Source organism: Urocampus carinirostris, chromosome 11 (genome assembly GCF_059441175.1).
Source record: "Urocampus carinirostris isolate Australia breed hairy pipefish chromosome 11, RoL_Ucar_1.0, whole genome shotgun sequence".
Taxonomy (NCBI): Eukaryota; Metazoa; Chordata; class Actinopteri; order Syngnathiformes; family Syngnathidae; genus Urocampus; species Urocampus carinirostris.
In genome coordinates this window covers 13639815-13667190 of record NC_142359.1, presented here as the reverse complement: position 1 = coordinate 13667190, position 27376 = coordinate 13639815, and the positions used below count along the sequence as shown (strand labels likewise).

The 27376-nt window shown below is 40.8% G+C and overlaps 1 protein-coding gene and 1 long non-coding RNA gene across 3 annotated transcripts in view; one reads left to right on the top strand and one right to left on the bottom strand.

Annotated features, from left to right (window-relative positions):
* Positions 1-355: 355 nt before the first annotated feature.
* On the top strand, positions 356-27376 carry LOC148356462 (uncharacterized). The gene is made up of 7 exons (XR_015852115.1): positions 356-724; positions 3190-3321; positions 8049-8140; positions 8291-8417; positions 9016-9071; positions 19100-19266; positions 27070-27376. It is a non-coding gene; the product is annotated as an uncharacterized LOC148356462 (long non-coding RNA).
* Positions 7120-27376, bottom strand: part of LOC148356460 (dachshund homolog 2-like) — a 92151-nt gene continuing 71894 nt past the window's right edge. For both annotated transcript variants that reach the window (XM_088348432.1, XM_088348433.1), the window contains 7 exons: positions 25743-25848; positions 24234-24308; positions 19149-19252; positions 18913-19060; positions 17636-17797; positions 15700-15759; positions 7120-8406 (listed from right to left, as the gene is read on the bottom strand). In XM_088348432.1, coding sequence (XP_088204558.1) covers positions 8369-8406; positions 15700-15759; positions 17636-17797; positions 18913-19060; positions 19149-19252; positions 24234-24308; positions 25743-25848 — 693 coding nt within the window. In that variant the 3' untranslated portion in view covers positions 7120-8368. The remainder of the gene's footprint in view (positions 8407-15699; positions 15760-17635; positions 17798-18912; positions 19061-19148; positions 19253-24233; positions 24309-25742; positions 25849-27376) is intronic.

Genomic DNA, 27376 nt, shown 5'->3' with positions numbered 1-27376 from the left:
AATAAAAAACAAAAGAAACAAAATATAAATAAAATGACTAAATTTTGTGCAGGCTTGGGGAGTAACGGAATACGTGGAATGCCAAAAATGATGTTGGCAAGCTGTTTGGATTTATTTTCATTTTGTTTCTGTCGCATATTATGTTAGTTTTGGCGGATATCAAAGAGATCAAATCCAGGAGAGAAAGCTTTCCACGTGTTGTGAGTCATAATTGTATTCATATTTAGTTTATTTAGTCTTTTATTAGCATATTTGGTATTGGAGTAATCCAAAAGTAATTGAAAGTAATCCAGTTAAAGTAAACCTACCCAACCCTGGTCGTAGGGGCACTATTTCCTGTTGGGTGTCTTGAGCAAGAACAACCTGGTGGCACCCATCCCTCTCCAGGCTTATGCTGTAACAGTTGTATTGTAACCGTATCACCGCCTGAGGGAGCTAGTTGTAACACTTCAAACGTGTTACTGTACTCCATAGGAACCGGCCAATTTAATAAACTATCACTTCGAAATGCTATCAAAAAATACCTGAAAACGCATTTGCACACCGCTGTGTCAAAAGAGCTAAGAACTTTGAAAATGTGTACTCACCCCAAGTTGTAGTCTTGCAAAAGGGCAACCGCTTCCAAAAGTGAGTTTAAAAGTTCAACAAAGACAAACGACGAGGACAAGCATCTTATGCGCCATCAACGCCGCGTCGTCCATTTTGTGTGACCGCGAATTCTCAGGTAACCTCCATCTATCTCACTTTTCGGTACCAGCACCTGCCAAATGCACTTTGACCACTCCAAAATAGTATCAGAAAATTGCTAAAGTTTCACAAAGAAGCGGAAAAAGTATCTAAAAGCAATTTTGACGTCCTCAACACAAATATAAACTCCTATTGTTAGCTGTTTTGCGGGCTAGCTAGCAGCCTGACAATTCAGCCGATAACTGCTGGTTTGTGCCACTTGATACAGAGTGCATTTCAAATATAAATTGTGACATTTTAGCTACAGAAAAATCAATTAAACAGCTTGAATTAATTTTCCGTGACGTGCTCCTCCATGAGCACACATTAACATGGTAAACTGTTTTACTGTTTTGCTATATACCGTTTACTGTTGGGAACAGTTAATAGGTTTCAAAATTTAGTGTAGGCCTGTTTTGTTTTAATATTTACATCGTATACATATAATAAAACAATCAAAGTAAAAATATTGCACACATCTTTGGGTGTTTTTTTTTAAATTATTATTAAAAGAAAACAGTAAAGATTGTAAAAAACTGTTTGTTCCACCAGCAAATCATTTTTGCCTTTCCAGAAAAACAAACAAGATAAAAATATTGTTAGACTTTAAAACGGGTGAAAAATAGAGGAACATTCAAAATTACATCAACATTATTAACCTAAATTACAAACCTGAGTTAACTCCTGGCCACAAATGAGAAAAACTACTGTCAATTCAGGCAACACATTAATTAAATTGTGGGGTGCGTTGTTTGAGGTGTCCTTAAAAAAGTTGAAAGTTAACTGTTTTCTTTATTAATTATGTGTTAACAATACCCAACTGAGTTTAAAGAGCCCTTATGCTTTGTTTCCCACACCTTTCTACTTTTATCTTATTTTGGTAAAGCTCTTCAGGGTAGAACACGGTAGGTAGGAGGAATTTGGTGATGGGATTGCTGAAGACCGACGTAATGCTTGTCCCCACGGGTTTTTCTTTCTCTTTGTTAGTGTAGTATAAAAATGGTGAATGACTGCTTCAAGTAGAGTCCAAATGGGAATCTAAATCCCAAGAATGATAACCCGCCCCAAATTATTCGAGAGCATCTAAGAAATGCACATACTAGCATGTGCAACATAAGTAACTTTCCAGAGGCTGCAATGACACAAGCCAGAAGATGGCAGCAGCAAGTAAAAATGTGTTCCAAATTCTGTGCAGCTCATTTGAGCTTTAAAACATAACAAAAGATGAAACTAGTGATTTCACTGATATGTTCTTGTCCCTCCAGTTGGGTTTAAGTCTGGTAGGTTTGGCTGTGGTTTGAGCAATCTTTGCCATGATTTGTAATTCCGACCCCTCTTCTGATGAGAGCTCCAAGATATTTCAATGTGGTGACAAATTCAAGCTTTTGGGTATTGATGAATGTATGTGGCGATACCTTGGGGGTTGTTGGTCATTACTTTATTTTTATTTTTTACTGTGCATGATTTCTATCCCCTACTGGGTTGATGCTTCGTCCAGTCATCAGCAAAATGAAAGTTAGTGACATTATGTCCCCCAAGGCTGAAAGCAACTTCATGGTTGTCCAGTGCTTTGGTCATGATCCTCTTCAGGAATATGTTGTATAAAGTTGGAGAGAGAATACAGCCTTGTCTCACACAGACTGTGGTTCGAAACCACGCTCTAGCACCATTGGTCAGTACTGCAATGTTGACATTAGTATGCAATTGCTCAATGGTCTGAACTAGTTTCTGGCCTAGGTTGTACTTCTGCATAGTGGCTCACAAGGCGGCTTGCCATACTCTCTCAAACGCCTTCTTGAAATCCACAAAGATGTGACAAAGGTTTCTCTGGTGTTGATTTAAAATCTATTCTGTGGTGCTTTTTCCCCTCCTTTATACCTGCCTGTTCTTCGGCGAGGATGTTGTCAGCCCGGGTTTCAGTTTGTTCAGTAGGACCTCGAGCATAACTTTACTTGCATGGCTGACAGGACTTGATGGTTCTCTAGTTTGCGCATAGTTGAAGGTTTCCTTTATTTGGGAGTATAATTACTAGGGATGTTCTCCTTGCAGATGGCCATTTTCCTGTCTGCCAGATATTTTTGCAAATGTACGTCAAGATGCGTATGGTTAGTTCACCACCATTTGGTACGAGTTTTCATGGGATTTTGCCGGTTCCTGGAGACTCAGTTCTTTAGCGAGTTAATTGCTGCCTTTGATTCTTCTCTAAGGATAGGGAAGCAGTCACTTCCCCAGTGGGGCGGAGTTCTTAAGGTCTTCAGGGTTACCTGTGTCCAGTGGTTGTAGAGTTTAGAGGAGTACTCTGTCCATGTATTCATGATCTCTTTTTCTCCATTGCCTGTTTTGTTCTTGTGATGTCTTTTACAATCTGGAATAAAGGATCAAAAGTGTGGATAACCAATTTCACTAAACTTACAGACAACATCCCATATTTTGTAATGAAAATATACATTTTTTTCTTTTGAGTGGAAACGTATGTTGGTCTGCCGAAGGATGGGCACCACCTGTACTTGCCCAAGACACACACACTACAGGGAATGGTGCCCATATGACCCTAGTGGATACGGGATCCAACCCCAACCAACGGTTGCTGTAGTGGTAAGAACACTTGCACACTGAACGGGCCTTTGTCACCATTTCCCCACTTTTGAATCTCTTGGCACAAGGGAGCACAAACACACTAATGTGCTAATCGCGGGGCTTCATGGCATTTGGAGCAGAAAGGTGTGACATGCAAGCGTTCACACTGGCCAACATTTGCATACACACACATAAACGGACATGCACACGCATACACACTCCCCAGGGCCTGCCATGAATAACAGCTGACCTTTGCACATTTAGGCTGTGAAATGACAGCGAGGCAAAAGGGAGGGCATCGCTATCACACCTCCCTCTCAAGTTGTCTTTGTCTCTGCATCCAGGAAAACAAATAATCATGTTTGTACGTCCCGCTGCGCGGCTTGGCTATGGTGTTTTGCGTCGCCGCCCACCATCCATCAAGTGAATAGCGCCGTACGACAGGAGGAACGAAAACACAGATCTTGCACGGCACGCTGCCATTTTTTGCTTTTCAGGATCTTACAAGTTTGGGTTTGTCCTTCGTTCTGGGGGAATTTGACACTTATAAGGTAGTAGCATTAAAATGATGACTACCTGTTCTGCTTTGTGGTAAAAAATATAGAGTGGTCTTAAGCGCCCTCTACAGTTCTACATGTTAATTGTTTTGTTACCAGTAATGAGAGTTAATTCGGACTCGGCGTGTTTGGAGGAGGGACAAAGCTTTGTGTGGACGGAGCAGTGTTGGGCGTGTTACGATTTTTTTTTTTTTTTTAATTAGTTACCGTTATTAGTTATGTCATTAAAAAAGTAACTCAGTTACTTCCCGATTACTGACACCCAAAAGAAATGCCTTACTCCAAAAGTAGCTATCCATTTACTAATTACCTTATATACTCTCATTGAAGCAGACCATCTAAAACTACTTAAAATAGGCCACATGATGAAAAAAATAGAAGAAAACTTGTACACTAACCTGTGAATGCAGTGAAGTCTTCATATTTCTTATAATCTTGAAAGCTTGCAAAAACACTTAGGCGAGACAATTATATCCATTTTGTCTATGGGATGCAAACCACTCAAAGATTTTTTCTTTTTTTTCCCAGACAAAAATTATTTTACGAATAAGAAAACCAAATTCAGGACATTTTTACTGTAAATTATGTGCTTACGTTTGCCATATTGATTTCCCCATGGTTTTTGTTGTTCCTCTATAAGCCACGCCCTCCTCCTCACGTGCAAGACCAAACTTGTGCATTTAGGCTGACCCCCTTGATGTCAGTATTTTACTTTATAGTTGTAAATACAGCTTAGATGTGTGAGTATATGCAGTAGGGAGAATATCAGTAGGGAGAAATTCTTGGATTATCTGGTTGAGACGGTGCCATTTTTTTATAGTGCCATATGAACATACCAACTTCAATTTTATGATGTGATTGGCGATGTGATACTTGTAGACAAAGGGTTTATTAATCTACCCTGATTGAGAAGGGACAGGTACTGATTAAATGGCATTGAAATACATGAACTGTTTTCAACAAGTAGCGGAGTAATCCACTAAGTCGGTACGACGTTTGAGTTACAATTTTTTAGTGATAACGCGTTACAGTACTCGTCATTGAGAAAATTAATCGCGTTCCAGGTTACTCTGTAAGACGTTACTCCCAATACTGGTACAGAGGAAAAAAAAATTCTGAGTTGGACACTCACACATGCAGGCCCACATACACACTCGCATCTCTGGGCTGCGTTTTGGGATGAGATTCCCACCCTAATTTTCCAGATGAAGACCTTGATGAAGACTAATGATGGGGCAATGTGCCCGTCTTTTGCTCCATCACACCTATCTCTTCTGCATCCTTTTTATGTTTGGAAATTAATTGCTTTAAGCGCTAGTCAAGGATTTCGTAACAATAAAATGTCTAAAACATGGCATTTAGAGCCCAATTTTTTGTACAATATGAAGAAAAAAAAAACACACCCACTTGGAGTCTGGCATTCCTCCCAACACCAGAGGGCCCCAACTGGCGTTTTGAACTGGGCACAGGGGTGTCTAATTATCGTAGACCTGTGCCCAACCATCCTGAATCTTTTAAAAGGACATTTGTTTAGCAAGCTCTGTCAGGTCATTTTGAGTTCTTCTGTCACCCTCAGTTTCATTTTCACCACCAAGCCAGGTTGGTTTGTTACTTTGATCATCGCATTTTCCATTTCCAGTTCCGGACGTTGTCTCTAGTTTGAGCTTTAGTTTGTTTTTGTCTTTAGTTTCTTGTTTTGCTGTTTTGTTAGTCGTTTAATACCCACTTTTTTATTTGAAACTTTTTGTTTTGTTTTGATTTTTGTTAATAGATACTGCCCTCTTTTTGAGAACATCTTCCTGCAATCCCTGGCTCCTCCACATGGGTTCATTCACTACCATCAAATCATAACACATTTGTATTGAAAAAAATCAAAATCAAGGGTCATCAACCTTTTTGAAGCATAAAGCCACTTTTTGTTACTGATTGGCGCGAAGAGCTACCTTTTTGATATGCATTTTTGACAACTTGGTGGGCTGTCAGAGCTTGCAAGGCTTCTCTACTGTCCTAAAAAAATCAAACTCATTTGATGATAATTATTTTTGTCCTTAAGGACTTCTTAAATAATTCCAAATTGTCAGCGTTCTTTCATTGCTTTTCCCCTGGTAGCACTGATTCCAGATGTGAGCTTTCGTTTCTAAACATTTAACAAATCACATTTCATCCATTACTTATTGCCAGAGTCATAAATCTACCCAAAAGGCCTTCATAATCAATTCTGCAGGCTCTGAGGCATAACGTCATTTATGAAGGCGTCAAGAAACGTCAGTAGTTTCACAAACTATGATTGGCTAAGGGGCGATAATGGAAGTATCAAAGTGAAAAAGTGAAGAAAAGAAAATCCTTGTGTCCACTGCTTCCGTCAAACAGACCTATTCAGCCCTAAATTCAATAAAAAATGAATGCCAGAAATACGACAGGAGAGGTTTAACTTTTAGCATTAGCTTCTATGCCGATAACGTTGGATTGATTTAGATGTAGCACATGATGCCAGTTAGAAAAAAAAAAATCTATTAGAAAGTGTACGCAAGTTAGTCAGGTGTTCTTAAGGGAATACCTGGTGCCAATGGGTAGCACATTAAAGACTCCTAATCCAAACAATCATTTTGTCACTTGCCGTTACCTGAAAATTACATCGTAGATGCTCGTGGTTTTATGAACTTTCGACCAATCGCAGGTCACCTGTTTTCTGAAGCTGAGCTGCTTATGACTCAGGCTGTCCCTGCGATGTAATAACCTCTCAACACCTGTTTGCCTAATTCATTCTATTCCATAATGCTGCATTCTATTGTCCAGAAAAACAATACACACATTTTAGTCTTAATTGCAGTTTGGCAGATATTCCCCAAAATAGTCCAAAAGAAAATTTCAGAACGGAGAAGAAATATAAAAGTACCGACCATATTTGGAAAATCTTTGTGACCCTAGACATCGCCATGGCTACTGTGACTCCCTGAAGCATTTGTTTTTTGTCCCTCGCTCTTCCATCCACCTTTAATTTCCTCCCGCATGGTTACTCACATCCTTCACGCCATCACCTCTTCATCCCTTCTCATTCTCTCCATCATCTCTTATCCATAACTCCTCATCGTGGGGTTTCTCCTCTCAACGTCCATCGCTCAGCTCTGCGGGCTTCCATTAGGGGGAAATGGAAAAAGTGACAGCAACTATTTGGTCAAAGGGATGGAGATAGAGCGCGAGAGGAAGCAAGAGATACAAGCGGCCGTGAAAAGTAAAGAACAGCAAGTGCACGTCATCCTCCATTCGTGGCAATCCAGTATATTTGCTTGTCAAAAACAGGAAAACAAATGAAACCCCCTCTTGCCTCCCAAAAATACAAGTAGGTGTCATTTCTATCTACACACATAAACCATTCCTGTACATTCGCAATAGACAAAGAACACACAATAGATCGCACTGGCAAAAAGTGCAAGTTAGAAAGTGGTAGCGGTAAGATCGGGCCTAAAAAAATACAGCCCGAGCCGGGCTGGCGGGTATTGAAGCCCGAACCAGCCCAAGCCCGACATATTAACTTGATTTGCGGGACTGAGCCCCAAATTTTCATATCTTGTATGTGAGGGCCCGGTCGGGCTTCTCACTTGCTGACTTTTTCTTTAAAATTATCCACCCGTAGTTTATTTTTCTGTGTGTCGCGCGGATCCACGAGATTGATTCAGATACGCGGATCAGCAAGATTGATTCAGTCCCCACACAAAGAAAAAGAAACAAAAACAATGACAGGTGGATCATTTGAAAGAAAAAGTCAGCAAGTGAAATGCCCGAACCGGCCTGAACCCGAATGTAATGATTGACATTTTAGGGTTTAAGATTTTACCTCTAATGGAGCTTGGGAGCACTTCATTTGCTCACCCGCTGGGCAAATAAGGAAAAAGTTGATAAGTGCTACTCACTCAAACTCACGCGGCAAACAACTATTCTCAGCTCAGTTTGATGATATAATGATCTCAAAATGACTTGGTTGTATTAAAAAGTTTTTTTTTTTTCCGAATGTCTTTTAAAGTGATTAAAAAAAAAACATCTCGTTGAGTCAAAGACAAGGAGGTGGTGTACTGGTAGGTTGTGTTCAAGGTAAAGTGATTTTCCATCCGTTGCTTTTTAGGAGAAAAAAAAGACCTCTCGGACTTCGAAATTCCAGATAGTTTTTCTTCTTTTTCTTTTTTTAAACAGTCCATTCCCGAGCGAGCTGATTCTCGTCCAACAGTTAGAGTGGGCCAGCCAACGAAGTGAACATACAATTCTGCCCGATCCAACACTTCAGCGTGCGTAAATCCAATGAGCTCATATTTGGGTCGACGCAGCCCTGACGTTTGTCCATCGCATCTCCGCACCGGAACAAAAAATAAACGGGTAGGAAACGGCGTGAAGCAAAGAGGAATGATTTTTTCCTTCTTCTTTTTGATGATGCCAAGGTGGGCCTGAAGAGAGCGCACACCACAAGATTTGATAAAAGTTGCACCCAGCGAGGAAAGAGGTGGCCATGGTGGGCTCTAGAACATGATGGTGGTCTTCAGGAAAGCACGAGATTCTGGTTCAAAGGTAAAACAAAACAATCAGTCAAACAATTGTTCATTTTGAGTACGTGTCAATGTGTTGATAAATGATCTGTCTGAATTTGAAAGTTTTGAATGCACCTATTTCAATGTTTATGCTTGTAGTAATAGCTAAATTGCTTAAAAGGACTGTGTATTATTTAACGCGTCCTTGTGGTAAAAAAAAACAACAACTTAGTCTAAGACAAGTCACATTTTTTTGTATGGCCCTTCATCACAAAGATTCTCAAAGGATGGCACAGACCAATATTACATCCCTTGATCTAAACCTACTTCAGAGTACAGGACAGTACTGTGGTGCTTCTTTCCGCCGCTATCGGGGTGTGGTGGCGCTGTGAGAGGTCACCCGACATCCACCCCAAAAAAGAAATCCAGCTTCTACTTCTTAGTTCGTGTGTAAACATTCTATACTGTATCTCCAGCGCGCTAAGGACTTTGTTACTTTTATTGTTTTATTTCTCGTGCATCCAATCAATATGGTTGGTGTAAAGTGTAAAGAAGAGGCGAGCGGTTTCTGTTGAAAAAAAAGTGGAATAAGGAAGCTTGATGCGGTTGAGTAAATGGGCGGATCGTTTTTTTTTCAGCCACGTTCTACCACTGAGGAGGAAGTTGCCCAATTCTTAAGGCTCATCTTCCAAAAGTAAGTTAAACTTAACTATCTTTATAGAGCATATTATTTTATGAAATTTTTATTTTTTTAGTACAAAACAATACAGGTTACCTATACAAGATTAAAAAAATGGTTATATAAATATGTAAATACATAAATTCAACTTATGAACTATCGTCCGTAAGTAGGGCAACGTCTATGTATATATTATATATGTATATATATATACAACATTTATTATAGGAAAAATACATGAAATATTCCAATTTCTCCAGAACAATTAAAAGAAATCTACCCTGTGTGAATCATGTATATAACAGCCACAAATACATCTGCGATTTACATTTGCGATTTTTAATCTTGTAGTTGCATTTATCAAGATTTGATTCTAAGGTCTTGAGTAAATCCCGAATATATTTGTTTTTGAGACAAATATTTCCCCATATATGTGTTGGGTAAAATGACAGTAATATGTAGCTTCCATTTTCTGTTACAGGTAGTACTTATAACTAGGAAACGCTACCTTTATTTTTTGCATGGCCCATAATAAATGTCCATAATTGATTCCTGCTGTAATACACATTTCAATGACTGCTTATAGGACAATGCCATACAAAATAATGCCAGCTGCCGCTACTCACGAAATAGGAAGAAACGCAATGGCAAAACGATGCCGCCCGATCAGTGTCAATGTCAATTTAAAGCAGACTATTTCAAGCAGATACAAGCCTTCACCCCAATTCAAGCACTTTTCAATCTTTGAAAAAAAACCCCACATAGAATCATTTTCAAGTACTTCAAGCACCCTGGACATGAGCTTGTCCACACATCAGGTACCAAGTAGATCTAACATTTCAAACTGGGGTTAATTGTATGTTGTATGAGTCCTCTCCCTTTATGTCTCACTTTGCATCCTCGCACACACACAAAAACACATTTGCCTTCCTTTCCCCCTGCGGTGTCATTGTTTTCTGCTAACGTTGCAAATTGTTTACATTTTCTGCATAGCGGAGTCCATAATGCCGTCCCCCTTTCTTTTCCTCTTCCATCCGACAGGACATCCGTTCGGAAAAGACTGGTTTGCGACTCCTCTTCGTCCCTCTGATCTGCTGCCTTTCGCTATTTTTAACAAGCCCCCCTATCGTCTCTCACACAAACACACACAGTTTTTAGCATACGAGCAGCCCTCACATTTCTCACCCCACCTCCCGTCCTCTATCTGTTCCAGTCAGGTTATTTTTATTCTGACCTGTTCTCCTGACATCTTGCGGAAATTGGGTTGGATGCAGCAATTCTTTGGGCATGATAGTAAAAGTCTCAATGGTAAGCAACTCCATGCCTTCATGCAAATATTCTTGATCTTCTGCATCGATAGTGTCAAAACAATGACCCAGGGGACTATGGTGGGCCAACATCCCCCAGTTTGTGTTGTGACATGCAGGAAAACTGAATATGTTTTGAACTTGGGGATTGTCTGCCCTTTCATGGTTAAATCCAAGCATATTTTAGGGACCTTTAAAGCCAATTTTCCCAGTACCCTTAAAGAAGATATCTGGTGTGAATCATGTCTTTATTACTATTATCTCCAGACAGAAGAGCAGTTTCAGCGACAGACTGCTGTCACTGTTTTGTACTACGGACAGACTGAAGAGATCTTTTCTTCCTCATGCCATGAGGCTCTATAACTCTACCCGGCAGAGTAAAAGCCCACATTAATAATAATAATAATAATAATAATAATAATTTCCTTGTATTGTCATTCTGTGTAACAATGTACACAGAACGAAATGTCGATTGCACCTGACCCGTTGTAGCGAGCCGATGCAGCCAACAGAGGGCGCCGCTGACCACTTTTTAAGTCTTAGGAATGACTCGGCCGGGGCGCGAACCACCGACCTCCCAGTCTCAAAGCAACCACACCACCTACATTGCATATTACCGAATCTTATTGCAATATGTATTCTGTGTAGCACTATTTAGTTATTCTATATAACACGCTACAGTAGGCATTTGCACGTCACACTGGGTATTTGTATATTGTATTCTTTTTGCTTTATTATTGTATTGTTCTCAGCTCAGGGATGCTGCTGGAAATGTGAATTTCCCTTCGGGGATGAATAAAGTATCTATCTATCTATCTATCTTTTGAAGAGCCACAACTATATCTGCAATTAACATGTGATTTTTCATCTTGCATGTGCATTTATCAAGTAAATTACGAATATATTTTGAAACAAATCTCACCTTCATGTGGGTGTTGGTTAAAAATGACAGTAATATGAAAACTTCATTTTCAGTTGCAGTAAGTTTTTCCCATTACAATTTTCCACAGGGAAACACTACCTTAATTTTTTTGCATGACGTCCATAATTGATGCGTAATCCTTGCGCTAGTATACATTTCATAGTGCCCTGTTTAGGTGTAGCATAGACTTGTTATTTTGGGCACGACCCGTTGGGGGTAATGTCGCTTTATAGGATAACGCTACACAAACTAATGCAAGCCGCAGTTAGTCACGAGGGAAGAAAAAATGGGTGGCATTAACTCTGGAGGTAGAGCGCTCGTCTTGGGATTAAGAGGTCACAGGTTCGATTCCCGGCTCCTCCATGTTATATGTCGGAGTGTCCTTGGGCAAGACATTGAATCCCTAATGCCCCCAATGGCTGACTCCCTATTGGTGTGTGAGTGTGTGTGTGAATGGGTAAATGTGAAGCACATTGTAAAGCGCTTTGGGAGGTCGGACCATTTACCATTTGAATGCATTGGCAAAGCCACTAGAAAGCAGTGTCGGTGTCATATTTAAGAATTGTTGAGAAATATGGCACCAGCTCAGTAGCCTAGATGGTAAGGCGCCCGCTTTGAGACTGGGAGGTCGGTGGTTCGCGCCCCGGCCGAGTCATTCCTAAGACTTAAAAAGTGGTCGGCGGCGCCCTCTGTTGGCTGCGGCTGCATCGGCTCGCTACAACGGGTCAGGTGCAATCGACATTTCGTTCTGTGTACATTGTTACACAGAATGACAATACAAGGAAATTATTATTATTATTATTATTATAACAATTTCAAGCATTACAAGAACTTTACCCGGATGTAAGAAATGGTCAATACTTGAAAACACAACATTATAATAATAATTCAAGCATTTTCGAGGATTTCAAGCATCTGTACGAACCCTGTGAAGTGTTTACAATTAAATTTTCGTCGTTAATTTAAGTCATTTTGAGTAGTTAATTTCTTTTTTGTTTTTTATTCTTTTATAGTTTATAACAAGATATTTTTTTGCACTGTGGAGCTGCGAGCGTTGCAGACAAAATATTATAAAACTCATAAGTATTCAATTTTTAATGCAAACGAGATTTCATAGGATGTCAGTTCCTTATTTTGACACCATGTGATTTGTTTGACTATTAGGTCATTGTTGCGATCGGCCAATTATGTTGCTGTTCTTTGAATTCCAGACCCTTGAGGGCTGATCTGTTTTTTTGTAATGTGGAAGACTAAATAACGAGAGGGGGCTTTAGGACAGGTTGGAATTCTCTTATCTGAAAGCTGGTTTCCTGGTCCTCCTTGCAGGTTCAAAATCAATTGATGTTTTCTCACCGGTTTTTGAGTGTTAACTTAAATATAAACGTAAACAAAAAGTATATAATAAAGTATTAGGACAGGGCCAATTGGCTGAACAGAAAGAAGAGATCGAGCAGGGCATTATCCCCATCTACTGTGTAATTGTACCTCTTTTATTTCTTCTTGTTACCACTATTTTGCCAGGGCCCTGCTGAAATGTGGTCTGTGACCCACTCTAGGCTCCCGACCCAACAGTTTAGAAACACTGGTGTCGATTATAAGAGTATTTTTCGTGGTTTTTTTTCGGTATTACGTCTGGTTTCTTTACTGTCACACCTCCTAATCGTCTCTAGTAGATGTTGTGCTCACATTGTGTGTCGCCCAGGTAAAAAAATGGCTCTGACCCGCCTTGTTAAAGTCTATCAGTGGGTTGCCGTAAATGTCAGCGGGCCCCGGCAAGGAGGTCACATTTTTCAAGCTCCTCGGCCCGCCCTCCTTTAACTCCTCTTCCTCGGCCTCCGCCACCTCTCCGCCGGCGCGTTTTCCCATAAAAGCTCCTCTTCCTTGCCGCATCTTCTCGGATCCTGACGCCACATCTTTCTTTGTGTTCAGCACTTTTCTCCGAGCTCGTTAATTACGCCTACGGAAGGTGAGAGGCGAGGGAGCATCTCGAGACACGTGCGTTCCCGATCCGAATCGCTGTAGGTGCAAAACGCTTTTTACGGTGGCGACGTATGTGCGCGTGCGTGCAGCAGCAAACCGGTCCTACTGGGCCAATCGGCATTAATGAAATCAGGTGGGTTTGCCAATGTGTGTACGTGCAAAGTGTGGGGATGAAAAAGGGGTCTAAAGAGGAGAGAGAGCTAATTAGACTTTGTTGTCTCAACCAAGCGAAGATCAAACTGGCGCAGAAACAGACGCGCTTTTAAACCCATGCGGCGTTTGAAAATCAAGCTTCTCAATGTCAGGCAGGACTGAGCATGGCTGGTGGAAGGACTGCACGCACATAATAATACCTACAACGCCTAAACAGCTACATCTTCAAAAAGAGATCAAAACTGTGCTGATACTCCAAATAGTGCAAGTAAAGTTTTTCTTTAGATAGATAGATAGATACTTTATTCATCCCTGAAGGGAAATTCACACTTCCAGCAGTATCCTTGTGTTAAAAAATAAATTAAAAGCTATAGAATACAAAAATACCCAATATAACGTGTTAATAAAGAGCATTTAAATGGTGTTACGAAAAATACACATTGTAATAAAAATAGGTTAATATGCAAATGTGTGGTTGGGGTTTAATGTGGGCTTTTACTCCCCCGGGTGGAGTTAAAGAGCCTCATTGCATGAGGAAGAAATTATCTCCTCAGTCTGTCCATGGAACAAGACTGTGACAGCAGTCTGTCGCTGTTCGGGGATTTTTTTTTGACCCAAAGAAACGTAATAGCAAAATATATAAAAACATTTTCCTTTTGGAGGAGAGAGCCACACCATATCATTCAAGACAAATTCCAGCAAAACCGCCGAACCTGCTCTCCAGACAAAAGTTTATTTTTCAGCCCATTCTATTTCTCTGTATGTCGTTACAGGATTTGATAACATTTATGAAATAATAATAATGCCAGAGCCTGCGTCCCATATCAACAAATATACCACTCTAAACCTGTCTCCCTCCCAGTTATTTAAGATCTTTGAGGCTCATTTTGACCTTTATTTCTTTCATAAATAATGGTTTCAGAACAAGGTGCTAGCAGTTGTTTTCTATAAACTGTCACAAAATACTGCAAACGAAAAGATTCCCGCTGTACGGTATATCCCTTCAGTGCAGTGGGCACGTGCGAGAGAAAAGGAAGTGCGCCATGTGTGCAAAGATCTGCCCACTCCTGTCACTCACCCAATCAAATTGATCTGAGTACAGTGGTACCTCTAATTAAAAATTAAATTCGTTCTGGGAGTAGCTTTGTAACCTGAAAATTTCTTAAATAGAAGAGTATTTTGTAGGTAAATCTGCTCCTCCGTTCCAAGAACTGCAAAAGTACAGTATGTATTTTTTTAAATTAATAAAAGAGAATAGTACAATGAAACGAATACATGTTGTAAATTGGATTACTGCACATTGAACATAAAATGAGAGGCACATAATGTAAAAAAATTAAGAATAATGAAAATGATTAAATATTCATTTACCTTTTGACCTCGCATTTATTGAAAAACTGATCAATGACGTCTGCTTTTGACTATCCGTCAGAAATGTGTGAGGCAATTGAGCGATAGCCCAACTTATCTAGACTTTTCCGGGTGATTCCTTCCCACAAATTACGAGAAATGTCTTCAATTTGGGCTGCGTCCTTCTCCCCTGCTATCTTGCTGGAAATCCTCCTAATCAAACTGAACTCTGACGATGACACAAACAGCATACTGGGAGCATGCATGCGCACTGGGTTGTCATGCAGATTTAAAGCAATAGCCAGTTTGTTTACGTTCTGGAAACTCTGAGAGGTGAATAGCAGTGCATACTGAACTGTACTCTTAAATTTTTAACTGTGGCAATATTTTTCCGTCTGGGTACTCTGTAACCTGAAACTCTCGTATGTAGAAACATTCGTACTGTACTTGGCTGGCGTCTTGGGGCGTTTACAGTTTGTTCTGTGGGTTTTTTATCAAAGTGTCTCAACAGTGTAAATTGTTGCCAGCATGTTGGTTTAAGATCAGGGGATGGTGTAATTGTAACCTGTGCAGTCCTTTGAGACATTTTGTGATTAAGGGCGGCAAAAATAAAAATGACTTGACTTGACATGAAAATACATTATTTGATGATCTTCCATATAAAGAAATCCATAGCGGGATCTGTTGGAGTGAAACCTCGACTGTAAACTGTAGTAGAAACTGCTCTTTATACTGTATACTGGACCGAACTGACTTTACTATAAGTGTTACTTTGCCTTTGCACGTGCTAACTCTGCAAAGGGCAAATCCGGATTGGAACGAGAAGGATGAAATTTGTATGGTTTCATAAAAAGAGCCAAATATGGTAAGATACAGGTTCCCCCCTGGTTTGGGTGCCCCTTTTAAGGCATTCAGATGTGTGTGTTAGTACCTTGCACTCCATTGTCTTCCTGGTTCCCGTTCATTTCATCATGCTGGTCGGACGCTGCGTCTGCGTGAGACAAACGTGGTAGAATGACGACAGAGATTTCTTAAAGAGACACTGTGTAATAAATGGCCACTAGACGTCGCTGTGTTGTGTAGTGCAATCGAAAAATCAAGTACTACAAAGCAGAGTATACAAACTACGGAGACTCACAGAATCCAAACTGCACCTTTTTTCTTCTCTTTCTGTTGTCCAGCCTATTACAAGGGTTTTGGTTTCTGGAGGGTGGGGAGACCGGGTACAGTTGTAATACATTTTGGTTTCTCCCTCCCCATTTTATGATCTGTTGTGGTATTCCGCTTCCACTTTTATACATGCTAACTTAATTTCTCTTTTAGGAATAGACATGAACAGTAGAATGCCAGGTAGCTCCAAAGGTCTGTGATAGTCTCTAAGGTGGAAAGATACTGCCGGGTACGGTTGTAACACTGTTGGTGGACAGTTGTAACAATGTGATTCATTTTAATTTTTTTATTACTCCTTCCATTCTTCATTTCGTTTTCAAACCAAACCCTAAATAGCTTATTAAATTGCTAGCTTATAATCATTTTATACAAATATATTACGGTATTTCCCGGACTATAAGGCACATTTAAAAACCAAATATCTGCCAGAAATTTGCAGGTGCGCCTTATAATCCAGTGCGCCTTATATGCGACAAAATACAGTGAATAATAATTGGCAATGCATAAGTACAATGAAATGATAATTCATACAGTAATCTTTTATGAGACTATTCTAGCGGTGAAACAAGGTTTCCGAATGTTAGGTTATGTTCTATGAATTAAGTTTCTGTTGTATGGATTGGTCTCTCAGGAACCGTCCTCTTATGGTTCAGATCCTACCTCTCAGGTAGGACGCACTGTGTTAAATATGGTGAAATTACATCTGAGCCCTTTAGTGTTACCTGTGGTGTTCCGCAGGGTTCAGTACTTGGCCCCCTTCTTTTCAGCATTTACATGCTTCCATTAGGTGATATTATTCGTTAAGTTTTATATCAGTGTCCATTGCTACGCAGATGACACTCAACTATATCTTCCGATGGAGGAATCTGCCACACTAAACTGTGGAAATTTGGAGGCCCGCCTCACTGAGATAAAAGAATGGATGCCACTCAACTTCTTGCGCTTAATTCTGAAAAGACCGAAATGTTAGTTATTGGTCCATCTAAATGCCGTGACTTGTTCTCAAAAACTGCTCTGAACATTGACAAATGTAATATCACCCAGAGTGACTCAGTCAAAAATTTAGGTGTCATATTTGACCCCGATCTGTCCCTTCAAACACAGGTGAAGAATATTACTAGAACAGATTTCTCCCATCTTTGCAACATTGCTATCCTGTCTCAGTCAGAAGTGGAAATTATAATTCACGCGTTTTGTTACTTCCCATCTCGATTACTGCAATGCACTACTCTCCCGTCTGCCGAAGTCCAAAATCAAGAGCCTTCAGCTGGTACAAAATGCTGCAGCGAGGCTTTTAACTAACACAAGTTTGATCACATTGCCCCGATTCTAGCTAACCTGGATAGTTTGCAATAGTCTTTGACCTGTGCAGCCCTTTGAGACTCTTTGTGATTAAGAGCTATACAAATAAACATGACTTGACTTCACTTGAATTTAATGCAACCCTAACTCATTCAATACCATTAATGGCTATAAAAATCAGCTGATCCTAGTTTTACTGTGCGGTCTGCAAACGAGTTTGAAAAGGTACAATGTTTAAGACATTTGGAGCAAGTTTCCTTGTCAATGTAATTGTCAGTGGGCACAAAACGGGCCCCGGGGCACCACAATGCATAAACAAAAACACTGAAATTAGATTGTTTTTGTCTGCTGAGAGCTTGATGAAAGTAATTAAAATGGAGTCAAAATCCACTCACCTGCGCCGTCATCGTGGCTGGCGTGCAGCGGCTCGGGCGAAGACGAGGACGAGCATTTGAGGGCGTGGTCCCCCAGTTCCCTCCGCTTGGACTGGAATTCCAGTGCCTCCTGCAGCTTCCTCTTGGCCTTCTTCTCCTTCTTCAGGCGTTTCTGGATGGAGGCTGAAAGTGGAGGAGTGGGCTGTCAGGGATTGATATTTCTCCCTCTGCACTCTACAGGGTTTGTACACCTTTTACCATGGCGTTATTTAAGGACTTTCAAAGCCAATTTTTCAATTTCTCCAGTACCATTTAAAGAAGAAATCCGGTATGAATCGTGCATTTCGCAGAGCTCCAATTATATCTGTGATTTACATATGTGATTGTCAATGTTGCGTGTGCATTTTTTAAGAAATGTGATTTTTAGATCTTGAGTAAATTGAGAGGGCAGCACGGCGGCGCAGTGGTTAGTGCATGTGCGGCACAGTTCATGTCTTGGGAACCTCCTGCGTGGGTTCAAATCCAGCTCCAGACTTCCTGTGCGGAGTTTGTATGTTCTCCCCGTGCTTGCGTGGGTTTCCTCCGGGCACTCCGGTTTCCTCCCACATTCCAAAAACATGCATTTCATGTGAATTGGCCGGTCCAAATTGTCCCTAGGTGTGTATGAGCGAGTGAGTTGTCTGTCCCCGTGTGCCCTGCGATTGGCTGGCAACCAGTTCAGGGTGTCCCCTGCCCACTGCCCGATGATTGCTGGAATGGGCTCCAGCACCCCGCGACCCAACTGATGATAAGCGGTGTAGCTAATGAGATGAGATGAGATGAGATGAGAGTAAATTGAGAATATATTTGTTTTTGAGACAAGTCTCTGCATATAGGTGCTAGGTAAATATGCAGCTTACATTTTCAGTTGCAGGAAGTTCTTCCCAGTTTAATTTAAGACTGGAAAACCCTACCTTCATTTTTTTGCATGGCCTATAATAAATCTCCATACTTGATACGTAATCATTGGACTAATCTACATTTCCTAGTGCCCTGTTTCGGTGGAGCATGCACCGGTCCTCTTGGGCGCGGCCTGTAGGGGGCAGTGACGCGTCATAAGACAATGCCGTACAAACTAATGAAAAGAGAAGAAGGAATAAAATGGCAAAGCAGTGTTGGCGTCATTTTTAAGCAGACTTGTTAAGACGCATGGCAACAATTTCAAGGTTTTACAAGGACTTTTCAACCCTTGAAAATACAACATTAAAATTCAAGGATTTCAAACACCCGTATGAAACCTTAAAGTAAAAAATGAAAACCTCGACTCTGCAGCTCCGACGTGAGTTGCCGCTCCAGGCTTTCTCTCATCTCCCGTTCCCGGTAGAGTTCCATCTTGAGTTCCCTCTTCTCCGCCTGGATCTGCTTGTCCTGCACGCGGGCGTTCTCCACCGCCACCTTTAGGAGGCCCTGCAATATATACACATAGGTTGTTTTTTTCCCCCCCAGGCGTGTGGCGCGAAAAAAAAAAAAGATGGCAGGAACAGCGTGGTGGCACCTGGATGTTAGTGAGGAGTGTCTCCACGGATGAGAGGCTGTCGCCGAATAGGAAGGGGGCAGGAAAGCCGGCGGGGAGAGCTTGTCCCAGCAAAGATTCGTCTTCTGCATGCAATAAGGTGAACATGTTTTTTTGGTACTATAGTGCTATAGTCACGTGTAAACATACAAAAAAATATAAAAGAAAACCTAAAAGTTATGGTGAATTCAAACTTAACTTTATCAGGGCAAAACATACAATAGTGACCTATTTAATGTGCAATAACTTGGGTGTCCAATTCATTTGAGCACGAGGGCAGATTAAAGAGGAAGAAAGAATGAGAAAGGAAAAAAGAGGGAGAGAGAGAAAGTGAAAGGGATTATGACAAAAGTATAGAGAGGAAGAAAGAGAAAAGGAATAAAAGAAAAAAGATAGCGAGAGAGAAATCGATGTAGAGCGAGAAAGAAAGGGAGAAAGGCAGAAAAAAAAGAAAAAGAGAGAAAAAAGGGACAGATGAGAGAAAGAAAAGGATAGAGAAGATCGGGAGGAAGTCAAAGAGAGATGAGATGCAGAGAAAGGAAGTTAAAGGGATAAGAGGGACAAAGAAAGAAAGGAGAGAGAGAACAATAGAGAAAGAAAGCGCGAAGGGGGGAGAAGGAAAAAAATCAGAGGGAGACAGAAAAAGAAGAGAAAACGACAGACAAAAGAGAGAGAGAAAAAGAGACAAAATGCTAAAATCCCAACGCGCTGAGGAGCTTCAAAGCCGTGAGTAGTTTTAGCCACGAGAGACTGTGGTCCGCTAAAAAAACGGAAGTCGCCTCATCTCAACACGTACTGTACTCAACATTTGCAATGTCAATTCAAAGAAACTCCTGTCTCTACTATCCACCCGTCATTGTTCTTTGTCTCTCTGCCTCTCTCGCTCTAAAAGTGCTGCACTAGATTGTCAAGGGTGTACTGATGCTGTGTTTTATGGCCTTCAAATTTTCTTGTCAACTTTTAAATGATGGAAAATTGACGGTCAATGTAAAATATGAAAGGAATATAAAAGATGTAAATGTTTACACAGTCTTGTTTCAAAAGACAGGTTTTAATTTGTGATCATGCATCTCCTCTCCTCTCCTTCTCCCGAGTCCTCACGATTAGTATATTAAATTCCAGGCTTGCTTGGGGCTCGGTTCTTCAAAAAGGTGAAGTTTAAGGGGGATTATTATTCCATATTTGACAGTTGAACAAATAAAGTGAAGTTTTCCCTCCAAGACACACAAAGTTGAAGACTGGCCGCTTAGCAAAGTGTAAAAATCAATGAGGCGGCATCACGGGGCTCAATTACAATTGACGTGCGTTTCTGATTAGTATTCACAAAGTCACGTGGGCTACTAATTGGCAAGGGATTTAAAGACCCCCGAAATGGAAATGCTTGTGTGTTGATTGCGATTGCTTCGCAGTGTGCGCTCAGCCTTTAATGCCTAACAAACTGACAACTGAGTTAACTCTGCTGTGAAATTAACGGTGACGAGGATGCACTCCGCGCGCACGTGTTAATCTCTTATCCGCCGCTTCATCCGTACCTTTCTTCCCCCGCCACGTGCGCTTATCTTCTCTTGGAGGGAAGATCGGGCCTCCAAAAAACTAACCCAGGCCCGCGGATAATAAAGCCCGACCCAGCCCGATCCATTAGCTTGATTGCAGGAGTTATTGTGATTTTCTAGTAAAAAAAAATGTTTTAGTGGTCGACTGAGTCTATTTAACCTTACTTTCAAGCATCAACATGGTAAAAACAGTAATAACATGATAATTTGTTATTTACTGTTAGAGGTAAAATCTTGGGACCGCACCCAAACCCAACTCGGTTCGAGCTTAAAATGTCAATCATAAAGTCGGGCTTTTCTCTCTCTCTCTCTCTGTCTCTCTCTCTCTCTGTCTCTCTCTGTCTATCTCACGGTCTCTCTCTCTCCTCCTCGTGGTCTCTCTCTCCCCCCTTCTTTCTCTTGGTATCTCTCTCTTTCTCCCTCTTTTCTCTTGGTCTCTCCCTCTCCCTCTTTCTCATAGTCTCTCTCTCTCTCTCTCTCTCATAGTCCCTCTCACTTTCTCTTGGTCTCTCTCTCTCTCATGGTCCCTCTCACTTTCTCTCCATCTCTCTATCTCACTCTCTCTCTCTCTCTTATGTTCTCTCTCGGTCTCTCTCTCTCTCTCCTTTCTCATAGTCTCTCTCTTTTTCTCTTGGTCTCTCTCTCTCTCATGGTCCCTCTCACTTTCTCACGGTCTCTCTCTCTCTCTCTCCTTCTTGTGGTCTCTCTCTCTTTCTTTCTCATAGTCTCTCTCTCTTTCTCTTGGTCTCTTCTCTCATGGTCCCTCTCACTTTCTCACGGTCTCTCTCTCTTTCTTATGTTCTCTCTCTCTCTCCCTTTTTCTCATAGTCTCTCTTTCTCTTGGTCTCTCTCTCTCTCATGGTCCCTCTCACTTTCTCAAGGTCTCTCTCTCTCCCTCTCTCTCTCACGCTCTCTCTTTTTCTCACAGTCCATTTCTCTCACCCTCTCTCTTCCTCTCTCTCCTTTTCTTTTTTTTCTTCCATTCCCTTTGTAGAAGATCTACACAGCATACACTTACTTTTACTCAAGTAATAATTTAGATAAAGAAAATGCTTACCAAACTATCAGTTTTACTCCAAATCACTTAATCATAATCTTCCTCCACGGTGTTGCATTAAAAGACGCGCGGCTTCCTCCTTTCACCTCCCTCACGTCAGACGTCATTTCTGTTTCTTGCCAACAGCTTACAAGTTTACAAACGTTCTGCTTTTCGTCCAAATCTTTTACTATTTGAAGCATGTAATCTGCAGAATATGATTTTCTTTTTGGTGCCGTTTAGTTCAGTTTCACTTTCGTTCTCTGCACGTCGCTCCAAACCCTTCATTTAGGCCCTGCACTGGAAGTGCACACTTGATTTGAGTGGACCCCAAGCTGCGCAATTCAGCCGAAATGCACAGTTCAGTGCTGACATACACAAGAGCGGAGTAAAGCTTTGTGTTTACTTTGGCGGCAAATTAAAGCTTCGAGTTTATTTCGGGCTCGGTTATCAAATCAAGTTAATCCGTCGGGTTTCGGGCGGGTTTGAGTTTAAATACCGGCGACTCGGGCTGGGTCGGGATGATTTTTTTTTTTAAGTAAATGCAAACGGTCTGCATTTATATAGCGCTTTTCAAGTCAATGAAGACCTCCCAAAGCGCCTTACAATGTGCTTCACACTTTTCCCTTTTACACACTAACTAACCGATAGCAGCGTCAGCCATGCAAGGCAACTACCCCGATCTTACTTTTTGTTCCTCTGGCTCTGATTAGCAGAAATGTTTCTATTGTTCAAAAATAGAGTAGTAGACAAATAAAAGTACTCATTTAAATAATCAATGTTTAAGTACACGTTTTCTTAATATTTTGGTCATTTTGGAATGTGTAGGTATCTATAAAAATAAATACCATTACTTGGTATGTGAAAAAAAATGTTTTTTTACTCGAACAATTCGGTATCTGATCATCGATCCCAAACAGATAGTCTTTGAGTCCTGAAGTATGTGTTTTGGGATGTGTATATACCGTAAATTTCAGGCTATAAGCCTCGAATTATGTCCTGAGTTTTCAACCCTGCGGCTTATGCAACGATGCGGCTAATTTATGCATTTTTTCAACGGCCGCCAGGGGCGACCGAGCAGTAAATGTAAGAGTGAGACAGGTGGAATATAGGTGTCAGGGAAGACACAAGTTTAACATAACTTGGTGCTTAGGTCCTGAATTAAACTAGCATGAACAAACCCTCATCATGGAAATGGTGTCAATCGAAAGGGGAGGGCTAGTTTTACGACTGTTTATTTGTACAGACGCTCCCCTACTTACGAACATTCGAGTTACGAACAACAGTACATATGAACATTTTTTTTCGGGATGTCGAAAAACATCCGGACATTGCTGTAAGTTAGATTTTGTCTTGTGTGCACATTTTCCGAGTACAGGACAGTACTGTAGTTCTTCTTTCCGCCACTACCGGGGTGTGGTGGCGCTGTCAGAGGTCACACAGCATTCACCCCGAAGAAGAAATCCGATTTATCTTCCTAGTTCGTATGTAAAGATTCTATACTGTAGCTCCAATGCGCAAGAACATTTTTATTGTTCAATATCTCGTGCATCCATTCTATATGGTTGGTGTAAAGTGTAAAGAAGAGACGAGCCATTTCTTTTGAAATGAAAGTGGAATAGGAAAGCTTGATGCGGTTGAGAAAATGGTTGGATCGCTTTTATTCGGCCAATCTAACACAGAGGAGGACCTCCTGGAGCTTATCTTCCAAAAGTAAGTTAAACTTAACTTTATTTATCTTTATAGAGCATATTATTTTATGAAAATGTATTTTTGGTACAAAACAATACAGGTTACTTATACAAGCCTAAAACATACTTATATAAACCTTAAACATACATTCCATACAAAATATAGCACTGAAGCAACTTACGAACAAATTCAACTTACGAACGATCGTCCGGAACTTATCTCGTTTGTAAGTGGGGAGGCGTCTACTGTATTTTGGACTTCGTAAATAGAGGCAGTATTCGTAACTCGAGGAAATATTTTCCCGTTCAGGTACTTTGTGACCTGAAACCTTTGTATGTAGAAACATCACTGTACTATTCCCTCAAATTTTGCACGTTTTACAATTTGGGAATACCTTCAGGATCTTCAGTCTGGAATCGGGGAACACATTTCCCAGGATGGTAAATAATGGGAGAGGCCCTGCATGCTTTTAGTGGCCCGACCCTTAACCCCTTTTAGCCCTGCCCTATTCACTTAGCCCGCCTTTCCCTCATGCACAACCATGCTCATTGGTCTGATTGATGGCTCCGAGACAGGTGATCAATAAGAGTGGAGGAACATCCTGAGATATCAGTTTGGGAGTGTGTGTGTGTTTGTGTGTGTGCATGTGTGTAAATACAGGAGAGAGGGAAGATGATTTGTAAGATGTCAAACAGGAAATGCTTGAAGCTTTGGATGAAAGTACATAGTACGCAGAAAATCTTGACATGCATGAATGTGTCTGTGTGTGTTTGTGTGTGGTCCAACCTTTGTCCTTTGAGATTTTCTTGATGGGGGTTGCAACGTTAGCCAGGGCAACATCTGCATCGGCCGACAGCAAGCCTAAAGAGGGGAGACAATAGTCAGTGTCGGTGATTAAGTTGTTATTTACAAGGGGCAGCTTCCAGTCCGGTCTGTGAAAGGCGAGAAACTGCCAGTAATTGATGGCACCCACCAAAGTTTTGAATCCATTTTAAACTCAAACGATGATCCTGAACTACAGATATCCCTTGGTTTTCGCGGTTAATGGGGACCTGTACCACCCGCAAAAAGTGAAAATCAGCAAAGTAGCAGTAGTAGTAGTAGTTTTCAGTCTTAAAAAGAAATTAAGAGAGCGGCCAGCTAGCTGTGCGCTAGCATCGGGTGTCCTTGGCTTGAGCCAGGTTTCCGCGTTGAATAAAATAAAACCGTCGCGCATGTAGCGGTATAGCCTCATCTGTCATCTTGGAAATTAAAAATATGCCATACTGAATTGTTGTATTTTTTTAGTGATAAAGTCATTTCCTATTTAACATTACCATTTTTGGAATTTCTTTTACAAAATCACTGAATTTTCACATTCTGAATATGATTTACACAATTAGTATGTATCGTGTTTTATATTTTTTCATGGTTATGTTTATATATTGCTGTCTAATAATTATTTAATAAGATGGGTTAATTTATTCGTAAATCTAACGGTGGCTCACCAGACAGAAACCTCACTTCATGTCACTGACTTAAATGTAATTTCAAACTTGTGTTATTCAAAATTGAACCTTTTATTTACCTCATGTGAGGTCCTTTCTAAAAGTTTCTTCATTTTCCTCATGTTGAGGTTTTTGAGTTTTTCCTTGCCATCATGTAGGTTTTAGACTAGGGGATGGTGTCATAATAGTTTGTGGTCTGTACAGCCCTTTGAGACTCTTTGTGACTAAGTGTGTCACAAATAAACATGACTTAACTAATCCTGAGGTTTTTGAGTTTTTCCTTGCTCTCTTGTAGGTTTTAGATCAGGGGATTGTGTAATAATAGTTTGTACTTTGCAATAGTCTGTGCAGCCCTTTGAGACTCTTAGTGATTAAGGGCGTCATAATAAACATGACTTGACTTAACTAATCATGAGGTTTTGGAGTTTTTCCTTGCCCTCTTGTAGGTCTTAGATCAGGAAGTTGTCTGTGGTTTGCTATAGTCTGTGGTCTGTGCAGCCCTTTGAGACTCTTTCTGACTAAGTGTGTCACAAATAAACATGACTTAACTTTATTATTATTTTATTTTCAACACAAGGATACTACTGGAAGTGTGAATTTCCCTAAGGGGGTGAATTAAGTATCTATCTTTCTATCTAACTAATCCTGAGATTTTTGAGTTTTTCCTTGCCCTCGTGTAGGTTTTAGATCAGGGGATGGTGTAATAATAGTTTGTGCTTTGCAATATTCTGTGGTCTGTGCAGCCCTTTGAGACTCCTTGTGATTAAGGGCGTCACAAATAAACTTGATTAAAATAAAGATTTCATACCGAGTCTTTCAGGCGAGCTGGAAGCGGAGCTACTGGGCTGCGATTGCAGAGGCGTGTTGGTTTCATCGACGGAGGGCGACAAAGAGGGACTGTCGCACACCCGCTCCTACCCGAGTATACATCGAAAGACACAAACACAAAAGACAAATGGTTTATGGAAAAGTTATTTGAGTATGTTAAGAAAAGGACAAAATTAATCACATTTAAACGCAAAATAACTCTTTTCAAATTAATTTCCTCGTTAAAGTGGTTCAAATGAATGGAAATAAGCAAGGAGACCAAAAAAATCCAACTTTCTCCATTAGGGCTAGGTTCAAGAAAATCAATATTGCATAAAAACGCTTTACTTTAGATAATCAGATTGAACCGATTGTTTTCTTTCAGCCTGAATTGAACTAATATGGGAGTCATTTAATCAAAACGAGACTTGATCAGTTACTCCTTCCACATACACTTTGAATTGAATGAAAATTTATGAGATTTTTAATACCATTTCTTCAGAGTGACACCATTATTTACCACGTGAGAAGTAGATACCGATACCACACACTAATACCACTTCCGAATCCTAACACGCTTGATTTCCTTTATGTACTTTATGTATGACTGTATGAAATTCCAAATGATTTATAGTTCCGAATTGCAAAATGGCCACTAGAACGTGACCAATATCATGTTGGCAACTGTCGCAAGTACAGATTTTTAAAGGCTGGTATCAGCACCCCTATGGATACGGGCATTGTTACTTGCCCATCCAGAATTTTCCTCATGAATTTGACAACAAAATTCCTCTTGATGATTGCAATTCCTGTTACTAAGAGATAGTACATCTTACAAACCCAATGCAGCACCTATTTACTCACACCAAGACAGACTATGTAGAATACCGCGCCAATATTACAATATAAGGAACGAAACGATGTGCATTAGAGTTGAAATGGGCAAGACGAGAGCGGTTTAATACAAAAAAACTAATTATTTAAAAAAAAAAAAAAATCCGGTACTAAAATTGCCTTATTTTGATTATCGACTAAAGTTGGACTGAACAATGGCGAACACAATTTGAAATGAAAAAACGTGTAAAGTACGGGTAACACATAAAAGTTCAGAGGTATGAAATAAAATGGACACAGAATGTCATGATTACCGATGGGAATCACTGTGCCCGCTCATTGGGCGCCAACTGCTGTGGGTTCTGATTGGCTCCCTGTCCCTATTTAAACCCAGTCCTGTTACTCCCCGGTTGTCAGTCCGTCTGCGAACCTCTGTGTGGACAAGGCAAGCCTTTTTCGACCCTGACTCCCGCCTGTACTGTTTTTGTCTCCAGCTACAACCTGTTTTGTCCCTGACCACGTCTGCTCTCCTGTCCCGGCTTCTGACCCATTTTTCATCCCGACTACGTCTACTCTCCCGTCCTGGCTTACAACTCGTTTCCGACCACGCTTTGCTCTCCAGCCCCGGCTACCGACCAGTTTTTCCGTCCCTGACACCACCATCGCTCGCTACAAAAGATCTACTTCCGTGTTCGGATCACAGTCCGAGTCCGAGAGCGACTTGCTTCCCGCGTCCAGCGAGCATCGGATTGCGGGCACTGCCTTACCTCTTACTTTCAATAAAATTGTGAGAAAACGTCA